General features: G+C 47.3%; 1 protein-coding gene across 1 annotated transcript in view; it reads left to right on the plus strand.

Moving 5' to 3' along the window:
- RAPGEF5 (Rap guanine nucleotide exchange factor 5) overlaps positions 1-15,907 on the plus strand; it is a 173,982-nt gene extending 158,075 nt beyond the window's left edge. The window contains exons 23-25 of the mRNA XM_054564179.1: positions 4,257-4,321; positions 8,516-8,570; positions 11,797-15,907. Coding sequence (XP_054420154.1) covers positions 4,257-4,321; positions 8,516-8,570; positions 11,797-11,915 — 239 coding nt within the window. The 3' untranslated portion in view covers positions 11,916-15,907. The remainder of the gene's footprint in view (positions 1-4,256; positions 4,322-8,515; positions 8,571-11,796) is intronic.
- The last annotated feature ends 1,085 nt before the right edge of the window (positions 15,908-16,992 follow it).

Raw genomic sequence — 16,992 nt, forward strand, 5'->3', positions numbered from 1 at the left:
AGACGCCTGCGGTCAGGCACAGACTCCCTCTTCCCAGGAGCGAAATCCATGTGGGGAAGATGGTGGCCACCCTGCGTTAGTCCACCAACTTCTCTGTGGAGTAGCACATGCTTCATACAGGACATATTAGTTACATTCACTAATGAGACCTCAGTGGTCTCTTTCAAACCACAGGAATTCACGAAGGGGAAGTCCATTTGAACCTGGTCTCCACTCCTACCTGTGTGTTTTCCAGGGAAAGGGGATTTGGCCGTGTTTCTTGGCCATATTTTGATGCCACAGGATTTTATAGGAATACTCTTTTATATAGCCTCTGCTCTCCAGAGGCTCATAACTTCGGCTGGGTCAGGCCCCCGTGACCGAGCCCATGAATGTGATTGTGGAAGCGAGTTATGTAGGAACTGGATTGCTGGGTGGCCTGGCCGTCCCACACTCCCCGCACTGCGCCCCCTGCCCCGACCCCTGCCACCCCCACCACTGCCAGCCCCACTGGCAGTAGAGCCGGGATTCCAGTCTCTTAGGCTCCTCTCGAGGGCAGGCAGAGCTTGGAGAATCGCTGAGTCGCTGTGCGCTCTTGCCGCTAGTCATTTAGTCTTCGTCGGGTATAAAGTAAGAATCCCTGTGAAACAGTGAACACAATAATATAGCAAGACAACCTAGAGGCATAGAGATGCTTCATCAAAGCTGAAAAGATTCTGCTAGATGTAAGGAACGAGATAAGGAGAGATTGTAATGTCGAAATAATTTAGAAGTTCCTGTGATTCTTCATATTTATTTCCTGGTAAGATAAGTTTACTTAGGCTTATGGTTTTTATTTGCAAAATAAAACACCTTCAGCTGGAGAACGGGGTGGGTGGTAGTGGGAAGGAGCACAGAGATTCATTTAGACACAAATAGGAAAACAATATGAGGACAGACCTTAGAAAGGAATTGACTTCAGGAATTAAAAATTTTAAAACTACTATTTTTAAGGTAATGAGAAATTAGTGGACAGTGTCCCTTTAATTTAATTAAACATGAGCAGAGCTTTCTGCTAGATGTTAGTGATTCTCCCCAAAAACACGCAATGCAGCCAAGTGTCACACATTTACATCTTAGCCTGGATGCAGTTTTCTGCTCGGCTGAGCTTATCTAGGCCCCTTGGTTGGCAGCACAACAGATTTCCCTTATTTCCTACTGAATATACATTCACTCAGTTGCACTAGGAAATGAAACACGTGTTTCTTTTTTTTTTCTTTAGAAGCTTTCTTGAGTTAAATAAGCATTTATTTTTTTCCTTTAATTATTTGTCATTACAAAAATAAGCATCATTAGCACGCCATCATATTTAAAGTTGCCATTTTGTCTGAAATAATTTCCAGAGGAAAACAGGATGAAAATTTGAAATATGTATGTATTATGCAAAGATAAGACATTTTGGAAAAAAGAAACATTATTTCTTAGGGGTTTTTTTAATTGCAAAAAAGTTATTTTAAAAGTTTCAATAAATTACTTTAAAGGACCCAACTTTTTAATGAAAATCTTCCCCACCCCCCACTTCGTATTTTGGGTTCCTTTTAGTTACAGAAAACGACTGAACTGGGCCCATAGGTGCTGAGAAGCTAAGGCTTCCCATGTCTGGTGCTTTGAGGTGCTCAGTGCCCGGCGAGCCTGCAGAGTATGAGTGAAGCACGTAACCTGAGGACCCTGTCAGCCATCAGCTTTCCTGCTTTCCAGTTGAATTTCTTGCCTCTTGATATACTTTCCCTCCACTCTGGTGTGGAATCTTTTAAGAAAGCAGGAAACCCTAAATAAGTGTTGTTGAGAAGATGCAGCTGAGCTAAAGGTCCAACGCAGCTGAATAGTCCATTATGTGGGGGTTTGGGTGATGGTAGTTCCTTCCCACGGAGTGGGCATTCAACGGGTTTTTGAAGATAAACTGAGGTCCACGTGGGTCGTTGTATGGGTCTTAGAGCAGAGATTATTATTGCAGTTTTGTGGGGGTATTGGAATTAAAGGAATGTCAGGGTGCTTGTATGTTCCTTCTCTTTTACCTGCCACCTGTTTAAATAGAGTCATTTCATCCAGCAGTTCTAGCCTGTGAAGCATTTGGAGTGCGTTCAGGGGTCTCCAGGTAATAGGGGCCTGGCAGGTGCCCCTTCCCCACAGCCTGAGCTGCTTCACAACCTGCGGCTTAAGTTCTGAGATCCCAGGGTGCGAGCTCAGCCACCTGTTGGTTTATCTCTCTCACGCCTTTCTCTTCACACATCTGCCATTCAGAAGTGTCACACCTTCAGTCACTGGGACCCCCCCATCCTCCTGGGTGGCTGTCCCTTCCAGCCTCTCTTCCCTGACCTGGACAAGTCCCTGAGCATTGAGGTTCAGTGAGACCACCCAGGAAGAGGAGACTTATGGCTACAGGGCACCCTCTGTCCCATAAATGCAGCAATTGACGGTGACAGGTTGTAAGAAATGTCCGAGTCCTCTCAGCCGGTTAGGAACAGAGAGACACAGGAAATGGGTCCCTGATGTGAATCCTGGCTGTGACATTTAGCCTGTGATCCTGGGCCAGCTGCATGTGTTCCTTGGACCCGGGTTTCTTCACATTCTTTCCTGCTAGGGCTCTACCTTGCAGTCTCCTGTGAAGATTCAAGGAGTCAGTGCCGTGCCTGATGCTGTTAATAAATATAAGCTGTCGTTATTTTCCTCACCCCTCATCGTCATCCTCAGGAACGTAGAAGGGGGATGACAAATCTAGTAGCACTAGGGGATGGACTCAGCGTTTGTAATCTGAATGCTCAGGGAGTTGGGCGAGGCCAGGCTTAGTGCTGTTTCGTGTAGATGGAGTACACACAGGATTCTGTGTGTGATACAAAAAAGGTCAACATTACCTGTGCTGACTACTCTTTCTTAATGATTGTTATACAACGAAACTTTACAGTTCTTTTCTGAAAGCAAAATCATGAAAGGCGGTAAAACAATCAGAGAGTTTGTCAAATGACTGTGTGATTGTGAATTGTTTTTCTGCTAGGACATCAGTTTTTTAAAAAAAAGAAAGAAAGAAAAGAAAGAGCACAGGAAAACTTTGCAGAACGTGCTGGAGGCTGTCAGGGATGCCTTGAGGAAAGTGTTGTGTTAATGCGTGTGTAACTACCTAACTCGAGTCGCCCCCTGGCGGGCAGTCCAAGTTGGGTGGCCGAGTGCGTTGTAGGTGGGTTTCCGAGCACCTAGCTCTTGTTTGCCCCCTAAGAACCAGCAGGATCAAAGTCTTGATTACATGCAAATGTTTTCCCTTTCTATTTAAGGGAATTTTAGGTTGTTCTTTTCCCACGTTGACATCAGGTTATTTTAATAGATTTTTGAAAGTTATTTTGATTTGGTTTGCCCACCATGTAAAGTGTGGCATATTTCTTACTTTGATTCTTGTCTGTGAGGACTCGCTAATGCTCAGTCACTGACTCTCTGATCTGAGTTTTTCTGTTATCCATTCTCATAGCTTCAGCTGCTGTCTTCCTTGTACCCAGTTCCTAAACCCCTGTCTCTCTGGAGGCATTCCTGTGCTCCTTGCAACCACAAGGAGACTTGTATTTGAATTGCATCTGTCACTTTAAGTGAAGTGGGGCTCAAACCAAATGTAACTTTCTCTTCCTCTGACAAGAACCCCTCATCCCACTTTCCTTAGGTTATTTTAATCAGCCCTGCTTTCTTTCTGCCAGTTGAATAGGGCCAGGAACCTTGCTATCTCAAACTTGTCGCTTTCTTTACGCACTTCTGATACACAATCAGGCGCTGACTTTGTGAGCCAAAAACCTAAATTTAAACATCTAAATCTAAATCTGAACATTTTAAATAAAGCAGGTCCCCTACACTTGGCCAAAAATTGTTTTAAAAAATGAAACATGTAAATATTAAATCCTATTATTTCTGGAGATTCAGTTCTTTTCTGCTCAATGTTCTGGCCGAAAAACATAATGGACCAGTTAGGTTATAGAACAGTGTTAGTTTACATTAATCAGGTTGAAGTCAAACACTTTGTTATAAGTGCAAAATATATACTTGTGTTAATGTTAAGATGTTTTCTCTCCACACACACACACTAATGATGCCCATTGACACTGACTAGTATACAGTCTCAGTTTCAAGTTGTCTTGTCAAGTGCATGGAACAATCCATAGTGTTGAAGAAAAATTAATAAATTACATTGCATCCGGGCCTCCTCAGCCCTGACTCATGATCCATTCCTAATGCTACTGTACCTTTTTGTTTTTAATTTTCAGATGTAACGTTTATTCACGAGGGAAATAAGACCTTTTTGGATAATCTTGTCAATTTTGAAAAGCTGGTAGGTAAATTTCATCATTTCTCCTTTTTCAAATGTATACTTTGCTTTCTCGTACCAAGAAACCAGTGGACGTAGCACTTTCTTCATTTAATGCCTGATGATTTCCAGGAGCTTATTTGCTGCATGCTGTGCATTGTCAATAAAATTTATTCCAATTAAAAATAAGTGTGCTAGCGAGGTTTTGAGGAACAAATACAAAAATCTGCTCTTTATTTTTAAAAATGGAACTTAATTAGATAGATTAACACCAGCAATTGCATTTATGTTATCGAACCAAAATGAAGCCGTAAGGGACCTGTCGGGGGCAGTTACACTCGTGAGGGCAAGCTTTTCTGCTTTAAAGGCACCTGTCTCTGTCCCAGCATGCACTGCTTCTGGGCACCAGAGAAAGGTCCCCTTCTGGGAGATGCGCCCACCTCCCCACACTCCTGGCTGGTGGGATGCGAAGGGTTTGGAATGTGTGAGGGGAAGGCCAGCCTTTTATCAGCCTGTGGACAGGAAGTGCGAGCAGCTCTGACAGAGTGACCCCCTGCTCATGAGACAGGGGTGCCCTGTCAGTCCTTTCTTAACTTCCAGGACATGCAGAGGTTCCTCCTGGCCTTTCTGACCGCCCACTCCGAGGGCAGGGGGGCAATTGTCTGTCAGAACTGCGCAAGAAGACAATAGGAGTGATCCAAAGGGGCCTGGCTGACAAGAGGGATGGGTTTGTCTGACAGATGAACTTTAGTCATAGATTAGATTGTCCTTTGTGGTTAAAAACAATACCAGTGACCCCTGTCCATAGATCCTGGCCTTTGAGTGACCTTTTCAGTAATGGTAATGGATTTGTGAGAGCTGTTTCAGGAACTGGCCGCAGTTCCCCGTGAGCCTGGGGCAGGCGTGTGTGAGGAGGCTGAGTGAGGTGAGGGCTGCCGGCCATGATCCAAGGACAGTACAAACGACGAGTCCACAGGAGGTTGGGCGTCTGAGCTCTGCCTCACGAGGGCCCTGCTCTACCCGGCCCCACGCAGGATGAGGCAGCACAGGATCACCGCATAGCCTGGAAGCCGCAGCCCCAGGGTCTGGATGGCAGATGTCTTAGCCTCTCCTGCCAGAGGTCCATTTTAATCCCTTGAGGATGATCCCTTTATGACTACTTATTATTAAAGTGGATATATCTATAACTTTTCACGCCTCTGTCTCTGCACTGAGTGCTTTGGAATCAGAGTTCAGTTGTTTAGATGCTACAGTCAAATCAGCACAGCTGGAAATGGGTATTTAAAGTGTTGGGGTTTGAGTACCAGTTCTTTGGAGATTTGTCCTGTGTCGCTATGTAATGTTCTGAAGCGCACGGGCACCTATTTGCACCCAAAGGCTGTGGGCACTACATTCTGGTTCCCAGGCAGATTAATCTCCAGTGTTTGGTGTTAATGAAATGATTGCAGGAATATAAAGCCTTTGGTCAATACTTACTTCAAATCCTGGCTAATCCATCTGGTTAAGAATGCCATGTAAGCTTTAGAAGGCATGGTGATGGTGTAAGATGACGTTTGTCACACCAAGTGGAATTCCCCGTGAAGGTCTAGTTACTTTCCTTCTCACCAACCAGGAAGAATGTGGGAGGAGAATGTGCTCTCTGAGCTGACTCTTACCCATTGTCAAGGGCAGGCTGGTGGTTGACCTTCTCCCCAAAGGGAACCAACAGTTTAGTTAAGTTCATTTTGTCATTTCCCCTCAGATAAGTGCCACCAGAGTGAGAGAACAATGCAGTAATGGCACAAAGGGGAGAGAGCGATGGAAAGATCCCCCACGCTCTTCTCTTTCTGGCCAGCGCCTCTCGTCTTCCCCTGCTTTCTCCAACAGTCCAGGGGACGGTTTTTAATGCCAGCAGATGTCATCTGGGGCCTTGCTTTCATATGTGCTAAGACTTCAGACTGACCCCTGGGAGTATAAACAAAGAAAGCCTAATGCATAGTGTTTCTACTGAGGTCAGTAATTACCTGTACCCTTAATTCTTTAAGAAAATTTAAGGAAACATAGCATAACATAGGTAAGTAATAGTCTATTTTTAATTTTAAATTTCTGAAGAGAACTTTTATTTATTTAAAAGACAGAGGATAAGTACAGTTATATATGAGGTCCCCTAGGACACACCTTGGGTTCCTGGTCCAAAGCAAATGGCATTTAAGATACAGCATGCCCTCCTCGCACAGAAAAGATAGGGTGATGTTAGAATTTTCTAGAAGGGCAAGGATCTATTTTCTATTGTACATAGCCCTATGTTATACTTAGGTGCCGGGGAACGAAACTGAATTTCCTAGTAGAGGCAGTATTCCAAGGAGTATTTCTTAGCAAAGGACAGGGTTTCACTTAAGCTAAAACAAGATCATCTTTCACAATAATGAACCAATAGAATGTAACTGAATTAACTTGTGAGGAGCCAATTCCTCATGATGGATATTAGCTCAAGCCAGCCAGCAGATAATTCAGTGTATTATCTTTATCTGGCTGATACAGGCCAACACATTAAGGCAGACGACACGAAGGCGCAGGAGCGCGCGTAGGGTCTAATAAGATTTCCATTGTGCCCCGTGCTGCCTCAGCAGCTCCTCACGTTTCAGCCTCACCCTGGGCAGTAATGAAGAAACAAACGCTCTGTCCTCTTCTTCTCTTTATCCCTCTGCGTTAAGAGGGTCATCTTTTACCTTAGCATCCTCTCTGAGAAAACCCCAAGATGAGGATCCGGGCTCGGGTTTCAGTGCGGCCCCTGGGCTGAGCCTCGCGTGCGCTCTGCAAATGGCACACGATAGGAATCGGTGTGACGCCAGAGTGCGCCACAGCGAGGGGACTGTCCTGGGAACGGCGGGGATTCGGGAGAAAGGAAGTTGAACAATACGCTCACAGACAGGAGTCAGGTCTCATTTCCTTTACAAAGGCAACCAGAGCTGCTGCTGTGATCACTGTCCTATTGAATTTTCCACGATTGAGTGGGAATACAGCTGTGAGAACAGTCGAGTAAGTAGGTCATGTTCAAATACACTTTCTGTAGTTCTGATGGATTTTTAAGTAAAAAAGAAAAATTAACTGTATTTTAACCCCTCATTGAGGATTTGCTGCGTAGGGATGGGCCCGTGTTAGGTGCATTTACACAGGGCGTGAAAGGGGAGGAGCCGCGAGGGGAGGTTTGAAGGACCAGCCAGTGAACAAGGTTGATTCTTGAACAATGGGATGATATTTGGAGTTTGATGGGAAGCAAGTCAGGGAGCCCCTGTAGATTCTCCAGAGGACTAGAACATGATGGCAAGCAGTGTTTGGAGATGACCCGGGCAGCTTGGAGGAGCGGCGCGGGGGATGGCCCTGCCTAAATGCTGTATTTCCTTCATCATGGAAAACTGAAAACGACAGAGCTTAGAAGGCCGCTTCAGGTACACAGACAGGAGGTGGAGGGATCTTGCCAAAAGCAGCTGTGAGTTTCAGGAGACTTCTGCCTGGAGATCAGTGAGAGCTTTAAAGGCAGAAACTGAAGTAGAATACCGAAGAGTATAGGAAGGAAAACAGAAAACCATCTTTGTGAAGATCTGGATGTTTTAAAAAATGTTTGCCTCCCATGACTGTCTCGCTTCCTGCCACCATTGGAGATGCGTGAACCTTTGATTCCCCAAGGAGCCCTGCCTCCATTCAGCAAGTGTGTATGAGTCATGTGTATGGCTGACCGTAGAGGCTGGGTGTGCAAAGCCCTCTGGGAGGCCTGGTCTACAGGAAAAGTTCCACAACAAGTACGACAACACAGAGCCAGTATATTTTGTACAGAGAACAGTGGGAATGTTGAGAATGGCACCTCCCAAGTTCAGAAGGGAGAGCTCAGTAAGGCTCAGCGGAGAAGAGGCGGGATACCCCCTCCCCCTGCCCCAGAAGTGAAAGGCCTAAGCAAATTGCCAGGGGCAGGGGCAGGGGCGGGGCTGAGAACTGTGTTTCTCTATGGTTTGTTTTCTCAAGGCTCGGTCAGAATTGCGCAGCTGGAGTTTAGGAGCCATGGCTCCTGCAGACAAGGGGCCAATCTTCTTTTGTAACGCAAGTCCAGTATTATCAATGACAGTTGAGTCCAGCTCCAAATTATGCCCAAGGGTATGAGGGTCCTGTGATTCCGGCAGGCAGGCTACCCTAGCAACACCCTGAAGGACCCTTCCACTGACATTTTCCTGCTCTCCCTTCCAGCATATGATCGCAGACACTGTCCGAACCCTGAGGCACTGCAGGACTAACCAGTTCGGTGAGTAGCTGAAGTTGGTGTGCCATGTGCATCTGCCATACAATGGTGTAGACTGTGACCCTGCCACGAGTATTTGACAGTAATAAGTTGAAACAGATTGTAAGGTATAATGTGCATGTCGCACACACACACTGTGCTCTCTCTTTGTGTCATCGCTGCGTGTTTGGAATGCAGAGGAAGGCAAGACATGGCAGAAAGTAGCAGGGGTGTCCAGCCTTTTGGCATCTCTGGGCCACACTGGAAGAACAGTTGTCTGGTGGCACACATTAAATACATTGCGACACATAATCACAAAAAGTATCATAATATTTTTAGTAAATTTACGATTTTGGGTTGGCCCCCATTCATAGCCAACCTGGGCTGCATGTGGCCCTTGGGCCGTGGGTTGGACACTCCAGTAGAGAGTGACTGTGGACCATCTGAAGCTCCCACCCCACCCCCAATCCAGAGAGTCTTGTTTGCTTGGCCACTGGCACGGAAGTACCAGTGGATTTATCAGGGGTGACCCCGTCCCTAACCTCCTTGCTTGGAGCCTTCCTGGAATAGGAATATAGTTTGCAAATGTGCCGAGTGCAGCCTTCTAGAATCTTTCCTCCTCTCCAACAAAAACTTCCTGTCTGGGGCTGCTTTTCACTGAAAAAGTATTTTTCTGAGCAGTTCAGTAGACTCCCCACCGAGACAAATGTAAGTAGGAATATTTGTTCTTTTCTGAATCTCAGGCACAATTTACATTCTGTTGAAATCGTGGTAGAACACTGCAGGAAGGAAGGAAGCCGCCCTCGCTGAGTTCGTGGAGCTCTCACAGGGCAGCGGGACTCTGCCACCTGCATCGGTGGACAGAGCTCGTCAGTCCTGTGGGCGCCGAGCAGGGGGAGCTTCGGGCGCCCCCGGGAGCTGTGAATCACACCAAGCCTGTCCGACTTCCCAGTCCATACCCTCTCCTTTGCCTGTGCAGATTCTGTAGGTACCAAGGACAATTTTTAAAAAATAGAAAGTTGAATTCAATCATTAGAAATCATTCAAAGGTGGCCAGTAAGGAACGCTTACTTCGTTGAGCAGTATATCCTCATTGTAGAACAAAGTCGCACTCCCTAAGGATAGGTGCACGTTCTTAAGAATTTTTTTTCAGACTGGACTGGCCTTGGCTGGTAATACTGTCCCCCAGCCAAGCAACTGAACTTCTGTAGGAATTGCAAAGTTTCTGTTCAAAAGGGAGAATTATAAATACAAGACTTAATTTTCTAAGTATTCCTATCACTTACTTCCATTAGATATGTGCTTATATAATTCTCCATTACGTACACAAGTACAATGCTGTTATAATAGAAACAGTGATAATAACCTTGCCATGGAGATTCATTCCAATGTACCAGCATAATGTTGCAGATGAGTTCATAGTTCTTTCATCCTCCTTTGTTTCCCAAGTATTTATGGGTACTCGGCTAATTCTAAGACTAAAGACTCATTTATTAAGGCAGTCTGTATACAGAGTGGAGCAAAAGTATGTTTACAGCTGTTCCTATGGAAAACAATACAATAATAAATAAGAATACAAGAATAAACTGTATTTTGCTTACTCACAACTGTAAACATACTTTTGCCTACGCTGTGCGCTGCTGCTGTGGGCAGGAATGTTACACCGGCTCAGCTGGCCTGGACCCAGTCTTCAACTTCTGTCTCGTCACCAGATAGCAAGTCTCTTTCACACAAAGCAGAGGAGAAACTTAAACAACCAAGAGGCCTGTCTGTGTTCTGTATTTCTGTATCTTTAAAAATCACGTCTGGGACTGAGTTACCTAAATTCATTTTGACAGTTGATATAAGCCTAGTAAACCAATGTCAGCGTTTGGGATAAAACAAGATAATGTTAATCTTATCAATGATAAAGTGCATGCATGTGTGTCAGTTGTCATGGTTGGAACCATTCATTCTATCAAGTTTTTTTAAGGCCAAAATTTAACAACAAAATTACCTTGGTAGCATCATGGTCGCTAAACCAACGTTTGATAAACCAAAAGCAGCCTCTCAGCGTCTTCCAGAAAAGGCGCCTGAGAAGGCACAGCTCTTTGGTCACTTTTAAACAAGTGAGATGGTAAAAACTTTAACTTTGGATGCTTTTACTCTTTGAAATCAAGAAGTCTTGTTTCTAGTAAACCGAAGAATTATAAGCCACCCATGACACATAGGCCTTATATGTCCAACGCAGTCATAGGGGAGGGAAAAAAACAGGTTTTCACCCAGAGAAAAAATCGCTGCCCTAACATGCTCAGCCTCCCGCGCCGGCCCCTCCCACCCGGAGCCCCCCGCAGCAGGGGCCTCTGACCTCGCCCCCCCTCCCCCCCTGGGCCTAGTCTCTCCGTACTGCAGTTCAGCCAGTCTCCCGATGCCCTGGGTATTGGCGGTGAGGGGGAATTGGTTCGTCCCCAGTACGGCAAGTGCGCTTACCACATTTTCTAGGCTGCCTTATCTCTGGTTCCTTATCAGAGCGGCCACCAGCGGGGACACATTGGTTCACAGTGCACCAGAGCCTCTCGCGGCCCTTCAATTTTTTAACCGCCCTGGATTTGGGAGCAGGGACCCCCACCCGCACCTTGTCGTTCACCAGGTCGATGTTAGCCCATCCACATGCTTAGGGAACCCATGTTGCCTGTTAGCCATACCTTCCGTTCAGTTCCATGCTATCTGTTCATTCAGTCGGTCCCTTAGGGGTTTTTTCCCCCCCCAAAAATAAGGACACCAGAGGATTCTACAAAATCTTAAATAAAATTTTTAGAAAAAGAATTAATGTTTCCGTGCATTCACCAGATCAGCAGTGATTTCTGACCAGGGAAAGCCAAGTAAACAGGCAGCTGTGACGCAGGACCTCAGCCTGCGGACTTGGTCCGGTCCTGCGCTGCCACTGACTTGTGTGTCTGTGCTGTTCCCATCCTGGGAGGGAGATAACACAATCATTAAATACTGTGTAATGTTACATAAAAAACACGGTATAAATGTTGGTAAAACAAATACCCGGCCAGTCTAACTACCTGACCCAAGGAGCCTCATCTGAGCTGAAAAACCAACTCCGCCGTGAGCACAAAGGTACCTTCTCGTCTGCGATTCTGACTGACGAGAGCCTGCCGGGTCGGGGGACTCAGAGCCTGCGTGTGGGGTTTTACCGGTGTGGAGAAGTTGCATTATGACTCTCATGAGATTGACTGCCTTTTCTTTTTCCTCCAAAAATCAGGAGGTGACATGTCTCCAAAAGAGCACCAAGAGCTAAAATCCTACGTGAACCACCTGTACGTCATTGACAGCCAGCAGGCCCTGTTCGAGCTCTCACACAGGATCGAGCCCCGGGTGTGACCCCCTTGCCGCCCCACTGCCCCCGCCACCCCTGAGCAACTGCAGCACGTTGAGCTCCGGGGATGCCAGTGCCCAGCACGCCCCTTTCCTGTGGGACACGAAGCTGCTGAGTTTTATCAGTAAATCACGAGACGCACACAGGAAAGCCAACCAAAGCGTGCTCAGGAAGTGACGTCAGCTGCCAGGGGTGCGGAGAGGCCTCTCCTCACTGCGCTCAGAACAAGAAGACAAAGAGAGTCAGCGTTCTGGAAATGGAGAAGCCTGGTTTTTGACGCTGACATTGTTGATGCCACCCACCCAGTTTTCAGTTTGAGATGTGCCACCGTCAAGACCAGAGAGCAGGTCTTCTTACACAGTGACCAAATATTTCAGTAAGAGGGTGCGTGAATCAGGAAGCGATTCTACTTTGCCTGGTGGCAGATCGTTGTTTATAGGTTGTCAAAGAGGTAGCTTGTTTGAAGTGATGGCATCACCAGATTTCCAGGGAGAAGGCGCGGTCTCTTTTGATACAAACTGTGACATCACCAAAGGCCACTTGTGTCCAGGGAGTTAGTGAGGACCCACAGCTGCCATCCATGCTCTGCCTTCCTGGAGGGGAATGCCAGGCATGCATTTCTTTGCACCCACAATCACTTTCGATGTTGGCTCGCCGGTGAAATTCGTTTCTGCACAACTCATCTGCAGCTATGGGCAAGTTAAGCTAAGTCACTTTGCCGATAAGGAACAAAATAGGAACCTTTAGGAAATTGACTCATAGTTTAATTTCTGAGGATTTTCTTTACATGTGCAAGCAGGCTGTCATGTCCTGCTGGGAGCAACGTGATTTCTGAAAGAGCACAGTGCCTGACACATCGTAGGCGCTCCAGAACTGTCGATCAAGGTGACAGGGTGACAAAGATCTGCACTCCCGTGCCTGGCGATGCCCTGGTGTCCTGCTCGCCCCCATAGGCTCCCTGCCCACCGTGCGCAGTGATCACAGCCTGTCCTGGAGGGCGAGGGGGTGGGAAGCGCAGAGCACTCAGCAGCCCCTGGGGAAGAGCAGGGTAGTAAGACAGTGGCGATTGCCCGTCTTACAGCAGGTGAGAGGGGCCCCGAGACATCCAGATGCCTGATTTTCGGTGGACACTTACACATCCTGTTGTTCACCTTCCAACTAAGGCGGCAGCCTTCCTGTTATTTGTCCCTTTTTTTTTATGCCCATTTTTATAGAGTAGGGCTCCTCCAGTAGATAAGACTCTTCACTATTCTCACAACTGGTTAGAGCTCCCTCAGCCTTCAGATGACCAAGACAGCCTATTGGATACAGTAATGGAATCCACCCCTGCCAGCTAGATGCTTGTCACATGGCTAAAACACATCTGGGAGCCCTGGGGCACTTCCCACGCTCCCGCCGGTTCTTCTCGTCGGAGCCTGCGCAGAACTGCTTCCTGGGTCTCATGGGCACCTCGCTCCTGAGCTGTGCCTGACACTTCCTGGCACCTTGATGGCAATGCTGTTGACGGGGCTCAGGAACCACACTGCACTTGGTAGATGGCTAGAGGCAGCACAGGGAGATGATTTTTTGGTAGAACTTTCAAGAAGATTCAGTCTCTCCCAGCCTATAAAACTCCAGTCCTGAAAAGGCAATAGAATCTACATCCTAAATCTAATCCTAAAGCTAGGATTCTATACAAAGGCACCACCCAGGGCTGGCCCACACAGGGAAATACTCGAGGCTGCTGGGGATGGAAGGAGACCCGCTGAAGGAGAGCAGAGCCTTGGAAACAGGGAGACAGACTTCTCTCATAGCTGATCAAGCGCTGGAAAAGGTCTGGCAGTTTCTGAAGATAGCGTGTGCTTACCCCCCACACAGGTGTGCTGGTCTGTCCTCTACACTGGGACATGGCATTGGCCCAGTCAAATCATGTAAGGTCCTTTTGACATTGTCTCCATGTTTTGCAGTTTAAATTTTTTTCACATGAAATCTGCATTGCTCCAACTAAAACTATTTCAGTTGCTCTAGCAGAGAACTCTTTCAGCATGGCACCTGTTGTTTAGAACCCAATGCACATAGGTACACAGCCAAAGGAATTCACACGTCCATCAAGGTTCGACACATCCTGATGGGGCAGGCAGAGCTTGCCTCACAGCATAGGTGGGAACAGCTTGGGGGAGAGTGAGGTGCTTGTCCACAGTTTCCTCCCCACCCTGCAGCCAGGTGGCTCTCAGGCCAGCCAAGGCAAGGGCGGGGGGGGGGGGGGAGGTTGTTCAGTTTAGATTTGCTCTTCCATCCCCATCTTCTGAATGTCAGACTCTCCGAATCTTTGCAAGATTTAACAGCTGTCTCCAGAGATTTCCCAGGCAGCGGCTCTCAGAAATTTCAGAAGCTCCACGAAGATGTAAATCTGGAATTAAAGAATTCAGGGCAGAACTGTGGGAGCCAGGATTACTCAACATGAAGCTCGTTCTAACAAATCTGAGCTGTCCAACCATGAACAGGCCAATGCGGGACTCAGCGGCTCCCTGTTTATAGGAGCGGGCCGTGTTCCCTCTCCAAATATGTGCCACAGCCTCTTCGGAGTAGGTTTTGTTCTTAGAAGGCCAGCCTGGAAGACGTCCACGCTGCTTCTCAGTTCTCTCAGATGTTTATTACTGCGTGAGATCTCCGTTCCTGCTGAAAATTGTAATCTGCTGTCTTCACCAGCGAGGGGCGCACAGGCACTTCTCAGCAGTTCTTTTTGCTACAGCACAACTTCTGACAGTCCCGCGGGTCTGTGGGTTTGTCAGCCTCCCAGCGAGCCATCCCTGCTTAAAAGTTAGCCCCAGACAAGTTCATGCAGGCAAAATCGCAACCTTTCTGAATTTTTTTTTTCATACATGCAGATGCTCCAAAGACTACAGTCTTTCAAATTCACTCTTTGATATAATCTGCACAGTTGCCAAGATAAATATTATGGACTGCATTTACTTTATTCTAGTATCATTAATTATGTTTCGAAGAAATTCATTTTCCCAGACCCCTATCCACAGGCCAGGGGAGCGTGTCAGGTGGGGTGGACAGTAAAAACTGTCCACAAATCAGGTAGGGCGGACTGTAAAAACCCACCCTCCCAGTTGCAGGGAAAGGCGTTGCCCTACAAGGCATACCCCCCTCCCAGCGAGAGAAATGGTTACAGGGGGGAGAGGGTACCGGTGACATCAGATCCCCAGAGCAGGCTTGCCCTGCTGACCCAGTCCCAGCTCCCCCAGCACCCCCCCCCCCCCAACCTTGTTACAGCATCTCATATGCAAGTTCCAAACTTAGTGACCTTCAATGGCACAACTAATCCAAGCTTCCCAGAAACTAGGCACAAACATTACCACGGGGTGATCAGGTGCACTGCAGTTGTCTAACATGGAGTTTCTTTTAAATGCTTCGAACACGTCCTTAAAATTTCAGCCTGCTTAGTAATGAGTGGGCCATTGTGCTGAAAGCTAGTAGGGAGGAAATGTTTTTAAAAATTGCCAAAAAATTAGATGAAAATATACTACTGTAAAAAGCAAAGCTGTATATATACTAAACGTTTTTTAGCAGAATACTATTTATTTGCATAGCCTATTTATTGTATTCATATGACACTGTTATGAAATCCTGGGATGACATCGAGGACCTGAAGCAAGGACTCCTGCCTTTTCATGTATCACTGAGTACGACCGCTGCAGCATTGTCAGCTCGCGTTAACAGTTAGAAGACAGCAAGCCCGCGATCAGGGTGTCTGCCTAACTTCTCAGGGACTACATTTCGTAGTTTTCCACCATTGTAAGAGCTGGTAAATATGAAACATTGGTTGAATTACCAGAATTGCCATTAACAGTATTTTCTTTCTAAGACTTCATGCTTTCTGCTTCTGTACATATGACTGTGCTGTGTATTTATCGAAGCTAGTAAGCAATAATTTATATGTACAAAAGGCCAGGCAATATAAGGTGAAAACTTATATCAGTCACGGTTACCTTTCCTTGTATTTTCAAGTGTTTTTTTTTAAACTGCTTTTCCAAATATAAGATTATGTTAAAGATACCATTCGTGCCCCGTGGCTTCTTGCTCCATCTGCGGTGGGTGTGGAACTCGGAAATCGCTTGCTTGCCAAGAGCTACAGGTAAGCGAGCCAGTCCCAGGCAGCCCAGAGGCCACCAAACCAGAGGTTGCCGCCGAGTTATCACAGAACTGAAACACCCTGTGTTGGAAATCACACCCATTTGCTCATGTTCTAGGATCTGGAGAATTCAACCACCCCTGTCATTGCCTCGTGCCACCGGAGTAGGACCAGGTACCAAAGGGAGCTCTAAGCCTTGGTGGCGATGGCCTGGCCTAGAATAGCAGCCCCAACACACGAGGCCTGAGGGCAGGAGGAGGGGGCAAAGGGACATCCAGGTGGATGAGCACTGATAGACTGTCCCTTCGGAGTCCCCGCTGCACCTCCCTACAGAAGACGACACATCCTGCGCTCTGATGTCAGGCTTGGCCTGTGGCTCGGGGTGGTCCCTCCTCCCACAGAGTGACATGTCTCACCATGTTGAACTCAGGAGTGGCCAAATGACTTGCTCTGTCCAATGAAAAAAGGGAAGAAGAGACCCATGTGGCGTGTAACTGGAAGCTTTAGGAGGCAGCCCGCGCCAGCCGAGTCCCTGCTGTGAGACCCGGGAGTCGGGGTAACGGCGGCTGTGTGCACCTGGGTCTCCAGCTTGTGAAGGACGGGAACCTGGGTGAGGGTCTGGGGAACCTGAGTAAGGATCTGGAGCAGTGCAGGCCGGTAAGGGAGAGCGGAAGCCCTCGGCTGCACGCCAGAGGGGGATGGAGAAGGAGGGACGTTCCCGTTGCCCAGGACGCTGGGGACTCTTCACTGAAACAGTCTGTGCCATGGGGGTGAGGGCTCCTGCCACCTCAGAATCTGGTTCTTGTTCAAACTTGCAGACCCCGAAATGCGTTTGCGCTGGTCTTGGTGCACGAGCCACAAAATCGTACCTCAGGGACAGGGATCCCTGTCTGGTGGAGTTCTTCTTCAGGGTCTTCTGGATTCCTCAAGGTCTTCTCTTCTCTGCTTTAAACAAAAAAGGC

The sequence above is a fragment of the Pteronotus mesoamericanus genome, unplaced genomic scaffold (assembly GCF_021234165.1).
Source record: "Pteronotus mesoamericanus isolate MK-2021 breed Mesoamerican mustached bat unplaced genomic scaffold, CSHL_Meso_final scaffold_85, whole genome shotgun sequence".
Lineage (NCBI taxonomy): Eukaryota > Metazoa > Chordata > Mammalia > Chiroptera > Mormoopidae > Pteronotus > Pteronotus mesoamericanus.